The sequence below is a fragment of the Xiphias gladius genome, chromosome 5 (assembly GCF_016859285.1).
Source record: "Xiphias gladius isolate SHS-SW01 ecotype Sanya breed wild chromosome 5, ASM1685928v1, whole genome shotgun sequence".
Classification (NCBI taxonomy): Eukaryota; Metazoa; Chordata; class Actinopteri; order Istiophoriformes; family Xiphiidae; genus Xiphias; species Xiphias gladius.
In genome coordinates, this window is record NC_053404.1 from 4394698 (window position 1) to 4412231 (window position 17534).

General features: G+C 40.6%; 1 protein-coding gene across 8 annotated transcripts in view; it reads left to right on the forward strand.

The window, feature by feature from the left end:
* The window catches only part of LOC120789773 (microtubule-associated protein 4), a 122068-nt gene that overhangs the window by 46442 nt on the left and 58092 nt on the right, over positions 1–17534 (forward strand). For 7 of the 8 annotated variants that reach the window (XM_040126761.1, XM_040126763.1, XM_040126766.1 and 4 more), the window contains 3 exons: positions 7469–7582; positions 8997–9083; positions 12943–13131. In XM_040126761.1, the coding sequence (XP_039982695.1) occupies positions 7469–7582; positions 8997–9083; positions 12943–13131 (390 nt within the window). The remainder of the gene's footprint in view (positions 1–7468; positions 7583–8996; positions 9084–12942; positions 13132–17534) is intronic. The other variant, XM_040126765.1, reaches the window with a different exon arrangement.

The following is a 17534-nucleotide window of genomic DNA, read 5'->3' on the forward strand; positions in this document are numbered from 1 at the left end:
TGAAACAGTCATCAATAGGCACGACACCAGATATTTTTAGATCACTGAACAAATCTGTGATGTGGGCAGGCATTAAGCGTTTTGGAACCAGGCTAATAAATCTGCTTTGGATTTTCTCAATGACAGAAGCCAGATTGACCATTTCAGCCTCCTCCACCTCATGCATTGTCCATATCATGGCTCATATACGTCGCTACAGCATCAGAATTCCCTCTTGAGGAGAATCCTGGATATACTGTCGTTTTGTTGATGTGGGTTGTATCGTCTGCGTGCATTAAGTCCATGTGCCCCAACTGCTGCAGCAGGAGCTTTAAAAGTTAAACGTTGGCTTGAATTTGTTGGCTGGACTAAATAAAACTAGGCCAAGCTTTGATCTTCTATAATAACTGGTCAGATGCCTGCATACAGAACTACTGGAAGAAGACTTCATACAGTATGTCACAGAGGCTGAATGTTCATTGGTTAGAGAGCCACGAAGTATGCAACAGTACAAGGGGAAACCCTTCAAATTGTGGTTGGGCTAGTACCATATGGATGTCATTTAACGTCATCCTTAACGTCAGAGGCACTGAGGACTCTCTTCTATCCCTTCTCTAGCTCTGTTTTCTCCTTGTCTAACATCACCTCACCATGCCTCTCCTTCTCCCTCCGTCTCTCACGCTCTCTTTTCACGCTCAGCTCTTACTCTTTGTTATCAAATTAAGTCTCTTAGAATTTCTCCTCTTCATATTCTAGGAAGGAATTAGGAATGGGACCCCAAAATACGAGAAAACGATTGCCATATCTCTGCAAGGAAATGGACCAGACACAAGGCGTAAAAATAAATAAATTATATTCTAAAGCCTCGTACATTCAGACTCTTAATTTTTTTGTAGAAGGCAATTGCAGCTAAAGGTGGATACTGTCTGATTCAACCTGGTTCAAGGTTTATGATTAGTGCCCTGTCATGGCTGAATCAACAGGACGCTCTGGATGTTTGTCCTTACCAGAGAATAGCACTCTGTCCTCTCGGTGAACCATCAGCGTGTGCCTGTGGTCCTGCGGTGGCCCTGACCAAGCCATTTTAAAGTGTATATCCAAGCCTGAGGAGCTGAGGCTGAGGCAGAAGAGCAGGGAGAGGCTGGGGTCAGCTGGAGGACAGCTGCAGGACTTCAGCCTATCCTGCTGGCTCATCCCAGATTAGATAGTTCTAGTAAAGCAAACCATAGGGAACCATGCGGAATCTAGAATAGAAATAGATTGATAAACAACCAGGTTAAGTATTTAGCTTACATGGGCAGTAAACCATGATGATAATCAAATGAACCAAATTGATGGGGAAATTTTGATGAGGATGTGAGAGAGAACATCTCTCCTACTAGTTCCTTAAGTTTACTACACAGTATGATCACGTATAATGTTAATGTTAAAAGCTGCCTGATATATTCATCATATGAGTTATGCCTTGGCTTCTTACAGATCCAAACTAAGCCATGACCTTATTTCCAGAGGGTGCCCACTTGATGAAAGAGCCAGTATATATTCTCACTTACAGTGGAGGTTCAAGGAAAAGTGGCACAACGGCATGGGCTTCTTAAAACAGCCATGCTTTAATGTGTTTGACTGCATACCAGAGATTACCCTTGTTTGCTGCTGAACTACTAATGTGTCTCTTTTTTCTTTTCTTTTTTTTCTTTTCCTGCTCGTCCTGTAGTACTCCTGACCCAGCCAGTATGGTTCATCTATCGCATCTAGGAAAGAGGAGAATGGAACACGCTGAGCCTGGGTCAGCCAGAGGACAGAGACTAGCCCACAGTGTCAGCCATATGAGAGAGCATAAGAATGGAGTACAAGCTCGGCAACTTTAGGCTAGACTTAAGCTGAGTAATGATTATACAACTGCTAAATCCAGTTTAAGATAAATTATTGTGCAGTTCATCTTAGATTAATTTGTATGATGCTGCTTTGTCTTGAATGTCATGAAATTTATTTATACATCTGCCTCTTGTAATTGTCACAAGAGCTCAAACTAGACGCAGGGTAAAAGCAATTGAGTAAAAACTCCTCTGCTCTGAGTTTCTCTTTTTAACAGAAACACTCTTTCAACCACTTCCACTTTGCAGTTTTGTTACGGTACCGTCAAGGAAAGCAAAAACATTTCCTGCCGAATTTTTACAATAAGAACCTACAAGGAAAATTGGATTATGCCCACTGAGCTACTGGAAGATTTTTAATGTGAAACATCTGCAGGAGGTGTTCCACTGATGGCAGCTCTTACCTGGGAAAAAAAAGAGGCAAAACAGAACAACTAAAATGATTTAGTCGGTAGCAACACTTTTAAAAAGTGAGAGCAGCAGAGTGGTGAGTATCAAATGACTCTGATGTTGTACTGATAGTTACTGCTGTGGATATGGAAATGATACAGAATATATGAGGACAACAGATAAACATAGAGGAAGTGTTGAGTTTGCATTAACCAGGGAAGGTGCAAAATTTAGATTAAAGGCCTTTCTCTATTATCAGTCCTAAATAAATGGCTTTGCCATTGTGGAAAATAAAGGCTAAAAAAATATTTTAGAGATTTAAAGTAATTCACCCCCTGAAAACTGGTAACTGGTTTTAATGTTGTGGCTGATCGGTACGCATTTGTTGTATCAACCCTTCATCCCCTTCCTCTCCTTTTTGTTTTATTACCCTCTCACTATGATTTACAGTGATGGGATATGTATGTGTGTGCATGTGTGTGTCTTGTTCAGACAAGCCCATTGTCTTGGCCCAGGCCTGGCACAGGGTCCCTCTAGCTGGCTGAACAGTGGAAGATCACAGTTGCTCCTTTGATACTGTCTCAAGGCCAATTCATGGTTTCCAAGTCCGCATGTCCGTACGTGTCTGCATGACATAAGTTTTGTCATCCGCCCAAGTCCACAGGGGTCTGCAAGGACACTGTGCGGACATCTGCGTGCAGCCCAAAATTTGAATCTATCAGACATTTATTAGAAATGGGCAATTCCATTCAACAATTTCCAAAAGCTGAATTAATGGCTCTACATACCCGTAATTACGTTCTCATTAACGTTGCCTGATTTGACCTCTTCACAGGACTGCGTAGGTGTGTAGAGACTGTGAATGAGTGTTATTTTCTCAACTTTCCTGCTCTTGATCTTTGTTGAACTGTTATTGTGCAACAACATGCAACCTCACATAAATTCCAGGGTACCTCCAGTTTTAGCAGAGGTCTAATCAACCAGAATGATAAACGCCTGTGTGTGTGCACATAGATCTTATGAATAGATGGATATATTAAACCCTAAAGGGTGGCGGGGTCAAAGAATGACTCAGTTGCTACCAGGTCGAAAATATCTTGTTGATAACTTCGCTATTTTTATCCCCTTGATTTTAGTCAATTATTATAAGTGAGTCATCACATACAGGGACCCAAAAATATGCCTAAGCTTGGTACAGTGTGTAGCCAGCACTGAATTTGCATGTCTTGTGTCACTATGCCATAATGCCTTCAAAACACTATATATGGTGTTAAAAATCTGATAAGATGGTGAACAAGAAGTGATGATTTTATTCCTGAACATCCCGGGGTAATCAGCTGGTGAAAATGTCACGGAAATAGAAAGTGTAACTATAGCCTGAGTCATATTTCAGATGGTAGGGATGTTATCATAACAAAGTTTGAAGGGCAGAGTTCCTCCACTAACCCCTGCACCACCTCCTCAGCTGATCCTGAATCTGCTACTTGTCCTCAGAACAGTCCTGACAGGGCTCCAGTGCCATCTCCTCAACTTGTCTATGCATGACTAGAATTAGTCAAGACTAGTGTCTGTGCATGTACATGTGTGTATTCATTCTATGCTATATTTACCCGTTTTATTCTTTCAGGGTCAGCCAACTGTTCAACAAGCATGGGATCTGACTTTGTGGCTGTCTGTCTGCCCTCATATTCTGTGTGTGTGTGTGTGTGTGTGTGTGTGTGTGTGTGTGTGTGTGTGTGTGTGTGTGTGTGTGTGTGTGTGTGTGTTTCTCTGTCTGAGCATGAGTGTGTACTTTGAGTGTGCTTGCATACTGGTTCACTGTATGTGAGTGCATGTGACTTTGTTTGTCCACATTAGTGCAGCTACAGTAGAGTAGCTCTGAGTGTGTGTGTGTGTGTGTGTGTGTGTGTGTGTGTCCTCAGACGCCTCTGAGACGATAAAGTTCATCCCCCAAACTGATAGCTGCTCCAGTCTGTCCAGCAATACTTCATCCTCATACTGAGGTCAGCAACCTCCCCCAGCAGCAGCAGCAGCAGCAGCTCTTACATAATTTGGAAATTTAGTTCACACGTGATACAGGATCAGATATTTAACTCTTAATGGCAGAAGTCACACTTTTGTGGTACTGCCTGTTAGACGCCAAGCTCAACTCCTTGTTTTCTACTTAGATAATTGGAGTTACATCACGCAGCAAGTTTGACCCACAAAGATCTTTTGCAAAAGAGAGATTTAAAGCTTTAGAAGCTCTAATCAGCAATGTTTTAGTTAATATAAGGCATGCAAAATTACGATTTGAGCAGCCTTGCTAACTAGGCTAAGGTTACTTCTGCCAAGGCTTATCAGTAGCTTTTTGATGAGTAATTAGAGATGCTGTAGAGGGAAAAAGTGGAGATGCGTGACCTTTACCGTGACCGTTAGGGGGATGTTTTTCTCAAGAATGTCGTCGGACTTTACAGACTGCTTTTACACCTAGCTGAGATCTAAAGACAATGCGAGCTAGACCTTCGAATGTGGTCTGGCTGATCCACCTTGATTCAAATTGCAGTGCGTTCTGCATACAATCAGCATTAACATGTATTTTCTCCTTATCCAAATACAATATCCACAAACAAATTGCATGGTAATAGGTGGATAAGGAGTCAGTCTCTGTACTATCCTGTTAAGAAAGCTTGTTTCATACCATGTTTGTATTTATATATTTTTCATATATCAGAATCAAAAGCACTGTCACACTTTGCTAGTTAATGCATTACATTTTTCAGCGACTGATTCAAATAAACAGCATGCTTCCAAACGACATTCCACATCTACAATACATCAGCTTTGCTGTGGCAGCATCTACAATTTCCCTTACCTCTTACTGCTTGCTTCACTGTTTTTCTTGTGTGGTTTAGGAAAGTTTATTTAGTAATTTAGTAATAGTAATAGTTAAAAACCATCGTACAGGACATCACTGTTCCATGACAAGGCTGATGACCAGTGATGTCCACTCTTAACCTGTTAAGACAAGACATGGTGGGAGATAGGGTCAGGCGGTGCATCGTATCATTGCAATCACTTTGCAGTGACCATATTACGTGCACAAGTCTGACCCAAATTGTTGCTGGACATAAGGCAATCTAAGTGCACCCACCCACACAAAAGGTGTTAAAAATCTCTGGATGGCACTGGTAGTTTTCTTAGGAAATGGAACACATCTCGGCAAGGATATAAACTGTACATTGCAGATCTGAAGTTAGACGTGGGAGTCAGTAGCTCTGGTTATATGTTCTCTAATGTGGAAATTTTCTGCCACAGTTCAGTGATGCTACAAAAGCCCAGTAGTGTTTATTCTGGTCTAAAAGGAGGCAATTGTTAAAGGTCAAGTAGTCACGATGGCTGATGACACTGTAAGGAGCGTCTTGTCGAGTACTGACTCACCTACCAGGAACAATTCATTGTACATGTTCCAAACCCCCCCCCCCCAAAAAAAAAAAAAAAAACCAAAAACAAAACCCACACTCAAATGCACACACTCACATTTGGTCTTTCTCCCTCTTTCAAGCTGAGCACTTCAACACCGATATAATTAAACACTGTGCAGTGTGTAGAGCATAAATCTAGCTTGCAATTTCTCTGAAATTATCCCTTTAAGTACCACTATAATAAGCGTCAACTCTAACTCAAGTTGTATCAGCTGGGTCTGCTAATATGGTTGCTAATTTTGCCCAAAAGATGTTTTCTTTAAGTGATGGGGACCTACCAGACAGCTACCAGCTTTGAGGTTATGTATTTGTGTAACCTCCCCCTGATACAAAAACACCCTCTGGCCACAGCTTTAAATAAGACTGTGATCTGCCCGACAAATCATACGGTTCAGTAAGGGCTGAAAATGCAAATAGGGATAAGTATTAAAGGTTTTCATACCAGTGCCCCTGACTGCCCTTTCAAAGCTGCTTAGTCTGATTTCAGCACCTTGGACAGCAGTGCAGCACAGCAGGGGAACATCCGCCTGGTTTCCTGCAACATTTTTGCTTCACTGACTTAACGACAAAGAGTAGAAGATACTCAGTGCATGTAGGTGTGCTTGTTTTGGCCAAGGAAGTCTGCTGTGATCTTGCACATCTCCAGCTATTTCCCCAAATATTTGTTTACAAGGCAAAGACAGATACATTGACAGGCAGACAGACAGATATTGAGAAAGTGAGGACGAGTACTGCTGCACTAGTGTTTTTGAATCAATCATTGACCCTGCCGACGGAGTGTTTTCTGCGTCCTGTGAGACAGACAATGCACACCCCGCCATGGCCCCCGTTCGTGTCTGATATATGGAAGCGTTTGTGACTTTGGGTACCGTCCTGTCTGTTCGCCTCACTGTCACCCTCTGTGGACGCTGCTGGGAGAGTGTTGCCACTGGTGCCTCCCTTCTTCTTTCCTATGCTCCTCCTCTCCCTCTGTTACTCCTCTGCCTCACTACCTTCCTGTTTATCCATCTTCCTTCCTTTCCATCCTTTATTTCCCATCTTCTCCTTCCATTTTTACCTCTCACATCCCAAACAGCCAAATTAAACCAGTTGGGGTTCCAGCCACTGTAGTCTACTCAGGACCTCTGGTTCGAGACTGGCACAAGAGTTGAAGGGTGACTACAGGAGTAGAGAGGGAGGGGGTGGGCTGCGAGGGGAGGCGCTAGCTGGCGGGGCCTGGGACCTGAACCAGACAGACAGTGAAACGTCACACCAAACCCAGACTCCCTGACTGTGATTGCATTCTTGTGTGTGAGTGTGTGTGTGTGTGTGTGTGTGTGTGTGTGTGTGACTTTGTGTGGCGATTGTGTGTGAGTGTGTGTGTGACTGGGGGTTCACAGTGTTAGTAGCTCAGAGCTAGCTGAGGCTGCAGTGGAGACAGACAGAGAGAGAGGCACTGAGCAGCACATAGCAAACATCATTGAATGTTGAGTTGTATGGGACTGGGATATCTGCTTTTGGGAGGAAATTTTACAGGTGAGAGCATGGGTTCAAGTGTGAGTGTTCATGCGGGTCCATGCAAGCATTTTATGTGTAATAGAGTCCATTATATAGATTTGTTTATGTTTTCTAAATGCCTGCTTTATGAGGGAGTGAAATGTGTGTGTATTTGTTTTTCAGTGTGATTTCATTAGCCTCGTGTCATTAAATTAGGGACGTACAGTAAGACGTCATCAGCGAGGAGGGGGAACTGATGTTCGATAATCCATGTTGTCACTGCAGGTTGTAAGCTGACCTCGGGGGGACAGACATCAGCATCACGCCTGGAGCCGCAGGGAGAGGTGCGGCCACTCTCACTTGACCAGAAGCAGGCCTTGGCTACAGACTTCTTATCAGGTACGAGGGTCAGCAGCGTTCCACAGAAACACTTCCAAATTAAATGAAATAATTAAAAAATGTTTGAAAAAAACTACTGCTTCGATGATAGTGCAGCAATAGTTTTTTAGTGTTGCTTATGGTGCTTTGGTGTCTTAACAGGCCATTTTATGTTTTAAATAAGAACACGGAAGGAGGTGTATAATATTTGTAGTCAGAATAACTGGTTAATAATTGAATGTAGTGCATTTTGGAGACACTTTATCCGGTCCTATTTTCAATAATTGTGAATGGTTGGATTTTATTTTAGTGAACTTTAACATAACAGTTATTAACAATGGTATGGATTCAAGTCAGACTAGATGCATGAATCTTATGCCTTTAAAAAAACTCAAAGACCTGCAACTCTATTTTACTCATTACCAGTGACTTGTGACTTCACTTTAAACTTGATTAACTTGACACGAAATGACTTGATATCATCACCAAGGCTAAAGGTGATAAATTATGGTAGAAAAAAGTATGAAGCCATTCAGCTTTGAATCAGTCTGACAGCAGCCAATCACGTTGCAGGAGCAATAGGGAACGGCATGTTTGGCAGTACATACCAGCATCAAAAAACTGTCAGGACTTGAAACACAAAGTTTAAGACTTGGACTTAAACCAGAACTTGACGTAGAATTAATTCTCAGTTCAGAGCCAAAAGTTGAAACTTAAATTGTGACTTCCAAAGCAACGACTTCATTCCACCACTGGGATGGATAGTAATAATAATGATAATGATAATGATAATAATGATAATGATGATAATAATAATAATAATGATGATGACAATAATAATAACGATTTTTCATCTTAACAGAATCAGAATCAGCTTTTATGGTCAAGTATTTTTCAAGGAATTTGTCTCTGACTAAACAAAGACAAAAAAGCCAAACAACATAAACAAAGATACATATAGCTATTATGTACAGGAGGTTTGAAAATAGATATATGTAGATAAATGCTTAAACAACACGCCAAATTTTCAGAGTGCTAAAGCAACGATCTTCAGTTATGTACAAACTATTCGGAGGGTGAAACCAAAGCTCTCAGTGCAGTATTGTACTCAAAACAATATTGTACTTGTATAGTCTACAATATAGAAAAGTTTGTGTTTGATTTCAATGCTTTTTTTGCCTTTTGTTTCCCTCCTCCTTGTTGTCTACCTCCACCTCACCCATTCTAAATAATTAATCCCTCATGCCCAAGCACCACCTCCTAATCCTCTATTCCTTCCCTTCTTTTTTCCATTGACTACATCATCCATCTATCCATCCACCCATCCATCATCTTCCTTATTACTTTTTCTCTTTTTCTTTTGTTCTACTCTTGTCCTTCTCTTTCCTGTTCTTCCACGCCGCCCTCATGTTGTTCTTTCCCTCCCTCCTGCCAGCCCCCATGGCAGGTTATTCAGATCCTCTGGGTTCTCAGACCAGCCCTGCCCAAATGATGGATACTGGCCTGATGGGAGCTTTCTCAGGTATAGCTTACATTGTTTGTCTCGAACTTCCTCTCTGCAACACTGATACTGATACTGCTACTCTAATAATAGCAGGAGTAGTGATCATAATATGGTTTCCTTCATAATGGACTCTTCTAAGATGAACTTGGCATTTGCTTCACAACCCTGAGTTTAGAATGTCCTGTAACATTTTTATTTGCCAATAGTAATATACTTGTCATCTTCAGAGAAAACTTATATTTTGCTTCCTTAACTCCAAAAGCATCTTTGTAGCCTTTATTTCTCATGACTGAAACTAAGTAGAAATACGGTGTTAGCTTGCATCAGGAGTACTAATGAAATCGTATCAAATCATTGTTATTACCTGAGCTGATAATACAAACATTGTCTTCAACCTTGCTCAACAACTGGGTGAAACACCAGCAGTAAAATCATTATTGTACTTACTTTAGTAACACCTGTTGCCCATCCAGTGCCTTTTGGTAGTCTGATGTATGCTGTAAATTCAGTAAGAATGAGTTAAGGATGTGGAGATTAAAGCTGATAGCAGAAAGCGCCATTATGCAGCACAATGCTCTGGAGCCGTTGTTAAGTTTGGCATCTTATTCTGGTTTAGTGTTAGTCTGTTGATTAAAATATATTGTAGTCACATTATAGTTATTTAATTACTATTGTTTTTAATCAGTGACTACAAGCATGCAGTTTCCACAGTGGAATTTTGATAACATTAAATTTTTTGTCATTTATTTTTAATTTCTTGTATAGCTGTTGCCATTTTTGGTGTGTAGAGTCACTTTAGAGTCAGGATTATCTAAGGGAAGAGGCTCTATTCACCTGCTCAGATTGGACTGGAATGCCTATTCGTTACTCAACTCTGTGCTCTGTGTATGAGACAATTAAAGACTCTACTTTTGCATATGGTTTTCTTATGGTTAATATCATTTGAAAGTCTGCCTTAATCCTGCACTCATTCCTACAGCATATAAACTGAACACCAAAGATACCCGATTTAAAGTCACAATAATCTGTTCACTTCCAATGCTTCCACTTCCATAGCTCTTGATAATATTGCAATGTGTTGGCTTCTCTTTTTATAAATCACAGGCATTTGGCCTCTGTTTATCATTTATCCCAGCTGTTTCTGTGTTTGCATTGTGTCATTTCAGCGTGATTGCAAATGAAGTTATTATTTTTATTCCTTGCAAGAAGAGGTAGCTAAATAACATTGTTAGCAGAGACACATTCCCCTGAAGTTTTTTCTCTTGTAAACTGAAAAAATATTGTTTGAAAACACTTCAAATAAAGCATGAATCTTACATTTGTGTTGCCTGTCGAAGTTTAATTTCGAGTGTGGAATGAGCTCATTGTTGCTCCTTGGGGCCATTGGGAGAAAAAAACACCCAACAAGCCCACTGTTCAAAAGTAGCCCCACCAGTGGGTGTTTTCTGCCCTCCAGCCTCAGGGGGCCTAAATGAACTCACTGAGGCGAATAAGGCCCCGCACTAGAAAACGTTCTCGGACAAGCAACACAAAGCTGAAATTTATGCTTTATTATAAGTGTTTTCAAACAATGTTTTTTTGGTTTTCAACAGAAAAGACTTCAAGGATGAAAGCTAGCTGGTAAGTTTTGCAAACTTATGGCTGGTTTCTCTCACACCTCTACTTTTGTAGTTGTTAATGAAATTTACATAGTATAATGTGTTTCTGAAATTAAACTATAGAACAAATAAACGATAAAGATTTAGAAAAAAAACAATCAATGAATGTTAAATCCTAAATTAAGGACTGGTCTTCCATCATGTGAAGCCACCGTCTAGTTCTTTTCCTCCAATTCTTTTTTTTACCTCGGGCAGTTTACAGCTTACCTTTGTACCAATTAAGGTAATTTATTGGACTTGAACTACTTAAATTTCCATAAAAACTGGAAAAATGTGGGTATTCTAAATCTTTTGACCAGTAGTGTACATTTGTAAAATTATTGCTAGTTTATTCAATAAAGTTTGTATTATAAAAAATTATCAATTTTAAACATAGTTTACGACTCTGTATTTACCTTTGGGATGGTCATGGGATTTTTCGCACGGTGACGTGAGGCATCCAAACGTCTTGCTGCAATACTTCTGCTTTTAAGGGTGGATAATGTGTGGAGTACTCTTCTTTGACAGTAGAATCGCTAGCTAGCAGAGACATAACATTATTAAAACTCAAGATGGTCAATTGTATGGATCACAAATATCTGAAGAGGACTTATTTAGGCGTGGCATAGGCTCTTGTTTGACCAATCACAGGCATGTATATGTTTCTTAACTGTCATCTTTTAGCATTGTGAAGGGAAAGCAACTCAGTTATGCTAACAACAGAATAGTCAGTGCATCTGTAATTAGAAGTTGAGGTCTTCCCAAACTCTATGAGGATATGTGAAAAATTATTCTTCAATGCGTTTACTTCTTTCAATTTGCAATTTTCCTTAAGTCATAAAAGATCAACAGTAACCATATGCACACACTAGTACTTTGTTTGAGTTTCTACATCATGCTAGTAATGTCCTGCCTGTATTTCCATTAGAATACACTACTACACTGTTTCCACTTGATATCTGTGTAGATAATGTATACAGTTCTTACATGTTCGTTTTCCATTTTTAGTTCCTTGGTAAATGGTGTGTTACGATAAGGGATTGACCTTTGAGAAATAGTTTTACAAACATGAATTAACCTTCAATCATTAAGGACCATTACAACAAACATCAATTATTTTTCCGTGCCCATATCTATTTGGTCATCAGATAAACTTTCCAATTCAAATATCACTTCAGTGCAACAACTTGCCTAAAAAGTGCAGTTTTAAAATCCACCCTGATGAATGTCTTGGGGTGAGGCAAAGCTTGTTAGTTTTATGCGGAGCTGTTGCTGTCACTGACTATGTATCTGCTGGTGCTGTACAGAGTGACACACGCACACACACATAGACACACACACACACACACACACACACACACACACACACACACTATGAGCTATGAGGCTGAGTTATGCCTTTCACTTTGCCAACCTCTGCATACTCAGCTCTCACTGTTGCCTTAATGAGACCTGTCGTTGCTGGGCCACCGAATCACTGCTCCAGGCTTGAACACACACACACACACACACACACACACACTTTTTCTTTCTCTCGCTCACAGACCCACATTCTTAGAAAAATACACATACAGTTGACACGAATGCCCTCAAAATGACTCTGTGGCCCAATTTCCAGCAATTTAGCTTACACACCATGCTCTCATGAACACACAATCTTGACTAATCTCACTCATTCATGTGGATTCAGACAACACAGACACACACACACACATTGTAGACATACATAGACATTCATAATAACAACCAGGCTCTGCTAGTTTCTCTCGCACATACTGTGCATATTCAGACCATATAGTATACACTCACTCAGTTGTAATGCGCGACAGCGTCCAGATTGTATATGTTGTTTTGTTTGAGTCATCCATTCCTGTTTTTCTGTTGCTCTGTCTCTGCTTTGTCATTGCACATTACAATACCTTGATTTTTCCTTGCTGTGATGCATAAACCAATACCTAAAATATCCTTGTCTACCCACTGCCTTTTTACTTCCCTCATTACCTGTGTTCTTTTGCAGGCAAATAGGAACAAGATATGTTCCCTATAGGTCGGTACGACTATTACATTATGTCAGTAGGCTACCCTCCATTAAATGGGAAGATTACCCATACAAGATTACCCATGCATTAAATAGACTACCTTTCATTATTCTTGGTACATCTTTAACAACAGTAGCATCAATGCTAAGAGAGTCTCCGACACTGACCCTATTTATCTGTTTGTCTGCCTTTGTCCCTTAGGTTTCTCCCAACCTGGAGGGATGGGTGTCAATGTGGAGGTGGGAACTGCACTCCTCCAAGTAGAGAGACCCCCAATTATAGCGGAGCCCCAGCATCCTACACCCCCAGCAGGGTTAGGCACCCCTAAAGAGCACAGTCCCATGCTGCCCGAACCTCAGGTTCCTCGCAGCCCTGTAGAACTGTCCGCAGGTAAGTCACATGCAGATTATTTTACACGCCACAGACATGTATCTAGTTCAAAGAAAACTGCTCTTCTTCAGCAATGCTTTGCTTCCTAGCGTGAATTTGTATACATATTCAACCCTGGTAGCTATCCAATGCAACCAGTCTGCTACTGCACGTAATTACAATTCAGTAGAGCAAATGGATATTATATGCCTTGCTCAGGGGCATCTGACCAAATGTGATGAGGAGAGAGCATTACTTGCCTTTTCTAGCTAGACTTTCCCAGCTGGTCCAGTCCACACTAAAATGTGATGGTATCTTTAAATTCTGATATATTTAATGCTAAAGCTTAAATGGTGCACTTTTTTGGCATACTGTAATATTGCTGCTTGACATATTAAATAATTTATGTGTTTTTGACTGATTCTTCTCCACAGTCAGAGTTTTACCTCACATTTAATTGAGTTGTTCCTTGTTGCATTGAAAATTTATATATCTAAGTGCTGATTTCCAGACCACTTTTAGTTGTTGACAAATGCTACTAGTATCCATTTAAATTATAATGATCCAATTTTAGGGCAATGTTTGCAGTGGTACTTAAACTTTAGAATCCTTGAATCATGAAGTGCTTACATTACTTTGTTCACCCCCTGCTTTTCTAACAGCTCAAAAATGTGTACTGTATATTATAATGTCCAGGATCATGTAGTTATATGACTGTGCTGCACTGCTGACTCGTTCCAAAGAGGGGTGCAGTATGCAGATCAGCTGTCTGTCTTTGCTGTTCTATAGCTTCCTCCCTATACTCACTCCAGCTCCGATGTGATTTAGTCATCCAGCTCAAGGTCAATGCACATTTGATGCTGATATGAATAGGGTGTGCCATCATGCCACGACTACCAGTCATACTGTATACTCTATGCATGTGTTGAGTTTGTGTGTGGATCTGTGTGTATGTACAGAGAGAGACCATGGCTCCAGAGTGAGACCATTTCAGACATTTCGCACATGCAACCAAAAATCTGTGAAGTACGACTACACATTTTCATTGGTCGCACTGGTGCACCTGACATTGTGTCTCTGTGTGTGTACATGTGTAGTGTTATTTTTTTCCCATCCACATTCTGCGAAGACCTGCCCCTACTCTGCCTCTAATTGGCTCTGACCCTGATATTCTTCTTTGCTGAATGCGGATGGGGAAAAAAAAATAAGGCATGTGTTTATGGGTGAAAACACGCCCTGTACTCCTCCTCAAACACCATCACAGCCTTAAACATACCAGTAGTTCAAAATGAAGAGAACTATTCAGAGTGCGGTGCCCGTTAGACCCAACATCGTCGGCGGAGGTAACCGCTCCACCACCTGTTTCCCCTGCCCCTGGTAAAATGCCTAATTGCAACCACACATCTTCGGCAGAAATGGCCTCATCTCACTCCGAGCCAGAGCAGGAGCCTATAACATTCAAAAAGGCCAAAATATGTGCCTTTCGCGAAGAATGTTGTTTTTAATTTCCATCGCCAACATTACCCTTTGCATTTATTGCAACCAGTGCAATAAGTTAGTGAGAATTTGGGGTGTACCCAAATTATGTGCTGGTGCACCTAAATGAAAAAGTTAGGCACACCAGTGCAACCAATGTAAAAAGTTAGTCTGTAGCTCTTGAGGTTGTCTTTGTCTCTCACTGTCTACTCTCTCTTCACCAGCTCCTTACCCATGAGTGCCCCCCCCCCCATGGGCTCCTCTTCAGCTCAATTCATGTCCGTTCCTACAGAGTGTGAAGTTGTAGTTGTCACCATGCTGTGGCTTGTGTCACCTGGTAGAGCGATGCTAACATCCCGTGTGGCCAGTGGAACCATTAACAAAGCATCACAGCAGCTGAGCCCCCATGGTTCACTGCTACACAGCAGGGGGCAGGACCCCCTCGTGCCTACGTATTAAAAAAAAAAGGCGAAAAATATCAGAGGTGTTATATCTTCATTTGGTAAACAGCTGTTATACACAGCTGGTAGACTTTGCTTTGCACCGCATAATCATTAACTGTGCAAAAATGTCCAATAATATAGGTCCCATTCCCATTCTCGGAGATCCTAAAACTTAAGCTTTATAGGTGTTTGGCAGTTGATGTTGTCATCTAATAGCCAGCAGGTACTGATTTCTTCAGGTCTTCTTAAAGTACACTTCCTGCAGAAAACAATCTCATGATATAGCACAAATTCTGACATAAAAGCTGGTATTCAAAAAATGATCAAGACTCAAATAATAGTAGCTGGCCCAAACAAATAAAAGCCAGTTGCTGTGTGAAACACATTGAGTGGGATTTGGAATTACCAAATCTATAATGGCTCCCAGGGCAAATTCAGTATACGGTACATTTTCATTAATACCACAAATGCTATTCATACAGATTTTTCAATTTAAAAGTCTACCTGGGAAGACAGGAATTGCACCTATTGAGCCACTGAAGGACTTTTAATTAGGGATGCATCAATCTGACTTCTTTTTCCTGAAACTTATTCTGATGCCTCATCTCAACATATCTGCCAGTATCGATTACAATCCTAAAACGAATGCTTTTTTTTTTCAGATTTAAAATCTGTATAGCTCACAGCATATAAGTAATTCAAATTTCAAGACTTTTACAAAGAAACTGTATTTATGATCAGTCACATCACAGAAGATACCTGATGCATTGAATAAGGTCAGTGTTGGTCCCAGTACCAATCTGGTGTATCTGATCAGTGCATCCCTACTTTTAACTTGAAGCATTTGCAGATGAAGTATTGAGTTTCACGGATGGTAACAAAGTGGATGCGACTGGAAACAATAATAAGATGAAAACTTCTGCTTCGAAACTCTTTGTCAGAAAAACAGATACTCAGAGAGGCAGAGTAGTGAGTATAACATTATTTTGTTGTTGTACTGATGGCTGTGGAAGTGTATTTTATCCTGAATTAATGAATTCCATGTAAACATGGACGTGTTAAGTTTGCATTAACAAGGGAACATGGGGAATTAATTAGGAATCAAGTCTTGTCTACAATAAAAGTCTGTTCCAAATAAAGGCTTGCCATTAAGCTAAACAAAGGTGCCAGCCACTATTTGAGAATGTATGGTTCTATAAAGCCCTGCAGAGAGGAGATTTTGTGAAGGAATCATCTCCATCTGAGATGATTCATTCACAAAATCTTCAATCAATTTGTAACAAGTGATGAAGGCACAGAAAATGGAGACTACTGTTGCTCTTTAACCACTCACTGAAACCCTTAAACTGATTGTAAGACTTTGTGTGTGTGTGTGTGTGTGTGTGTGTGTGTGTGTGTGTGTGTGTGTGTGTGTGTGTGTGTGTGTGTGTGTGTGTGTGTGTGCATAATCTCTCTACTGGTATATGTATAAACTACTAGGAAACACATGGTGACTCAACATTGCGGCAGCCACCAACCTCCCTTTCCCTAAATCAAGATTCAGAGCGCAGATCCATCAAAACCCGGAGGGACCCTGTCATGAGACTGAATGACATCCCGATGTAAAGCAAATTGTTTATTTTGTATTTGGAAAGCCATTAAAGAAAATTTGTTATTCAGACAATTTATTTCTTAAGTAAGAGCTATTTGTTTTTATCAACTTGATTCAGACACCCCCGAGAACAAGCCTTAGTTTTATTCCAGTGTCTAATAGCATTTGATCAAAGTGTCGTATGAAAATAGCTGCTGTTTTATAATTCATAATTGTTCTACTGTTGAAATAAGACAGCAACAACAGCATATGCACATGCAGTGGGATTGCTGTTATTTGATCCTTTCCTAGCCTAATGAGATTGCGCGACACAACATTTAAGTAATTTTTTCCTTATGTCTTTTTCTGCCTTCCCACTTACTGCATATACAGTATAGTGAGCAGAGTTCTGTCATGGGTTTGTTAATATGAAATATGGCCCATTTGAGAGCCACTGTACTGTATGGGGCCTGACAGCTGCTCCACTTCAGCTGTGTGTGTGTGTGTGTGTGTGTGTGTGTGTGTGTGTGTGTGTGTGTGTGTGTGTGTGTGTGTGTGTGTGTGTCTGTTTGTGTGTGTGTGTCTGTTTGTGTGCATATATATAACTGAAAACTAGAAACAAACTGGGCCAAAGTATAAGACCAGCCCTTCCTCAGTGGGCAGTTTTACCTCTACTCTTGTTTCCCCTCATCTACCTCACATTCCTCTTCCCTTTATTGCCTTCCATCTATAATGAATTCAACCTGACAACTGCCATTCACCATAATTGCCCATCTGACCTAAGCTTTATTATACAATGTCCGAAAACCAAAACAGGGCAGTTTTAGTTACAGCATTGCTGCCTGTAATTGCCCTTCTTTCTATGGGACCATTAAGCAGTCTTTCTGTTTTTGTCTGTCTGTCTCTGTATCCTTGTTATGTGTAGATGTTAGACA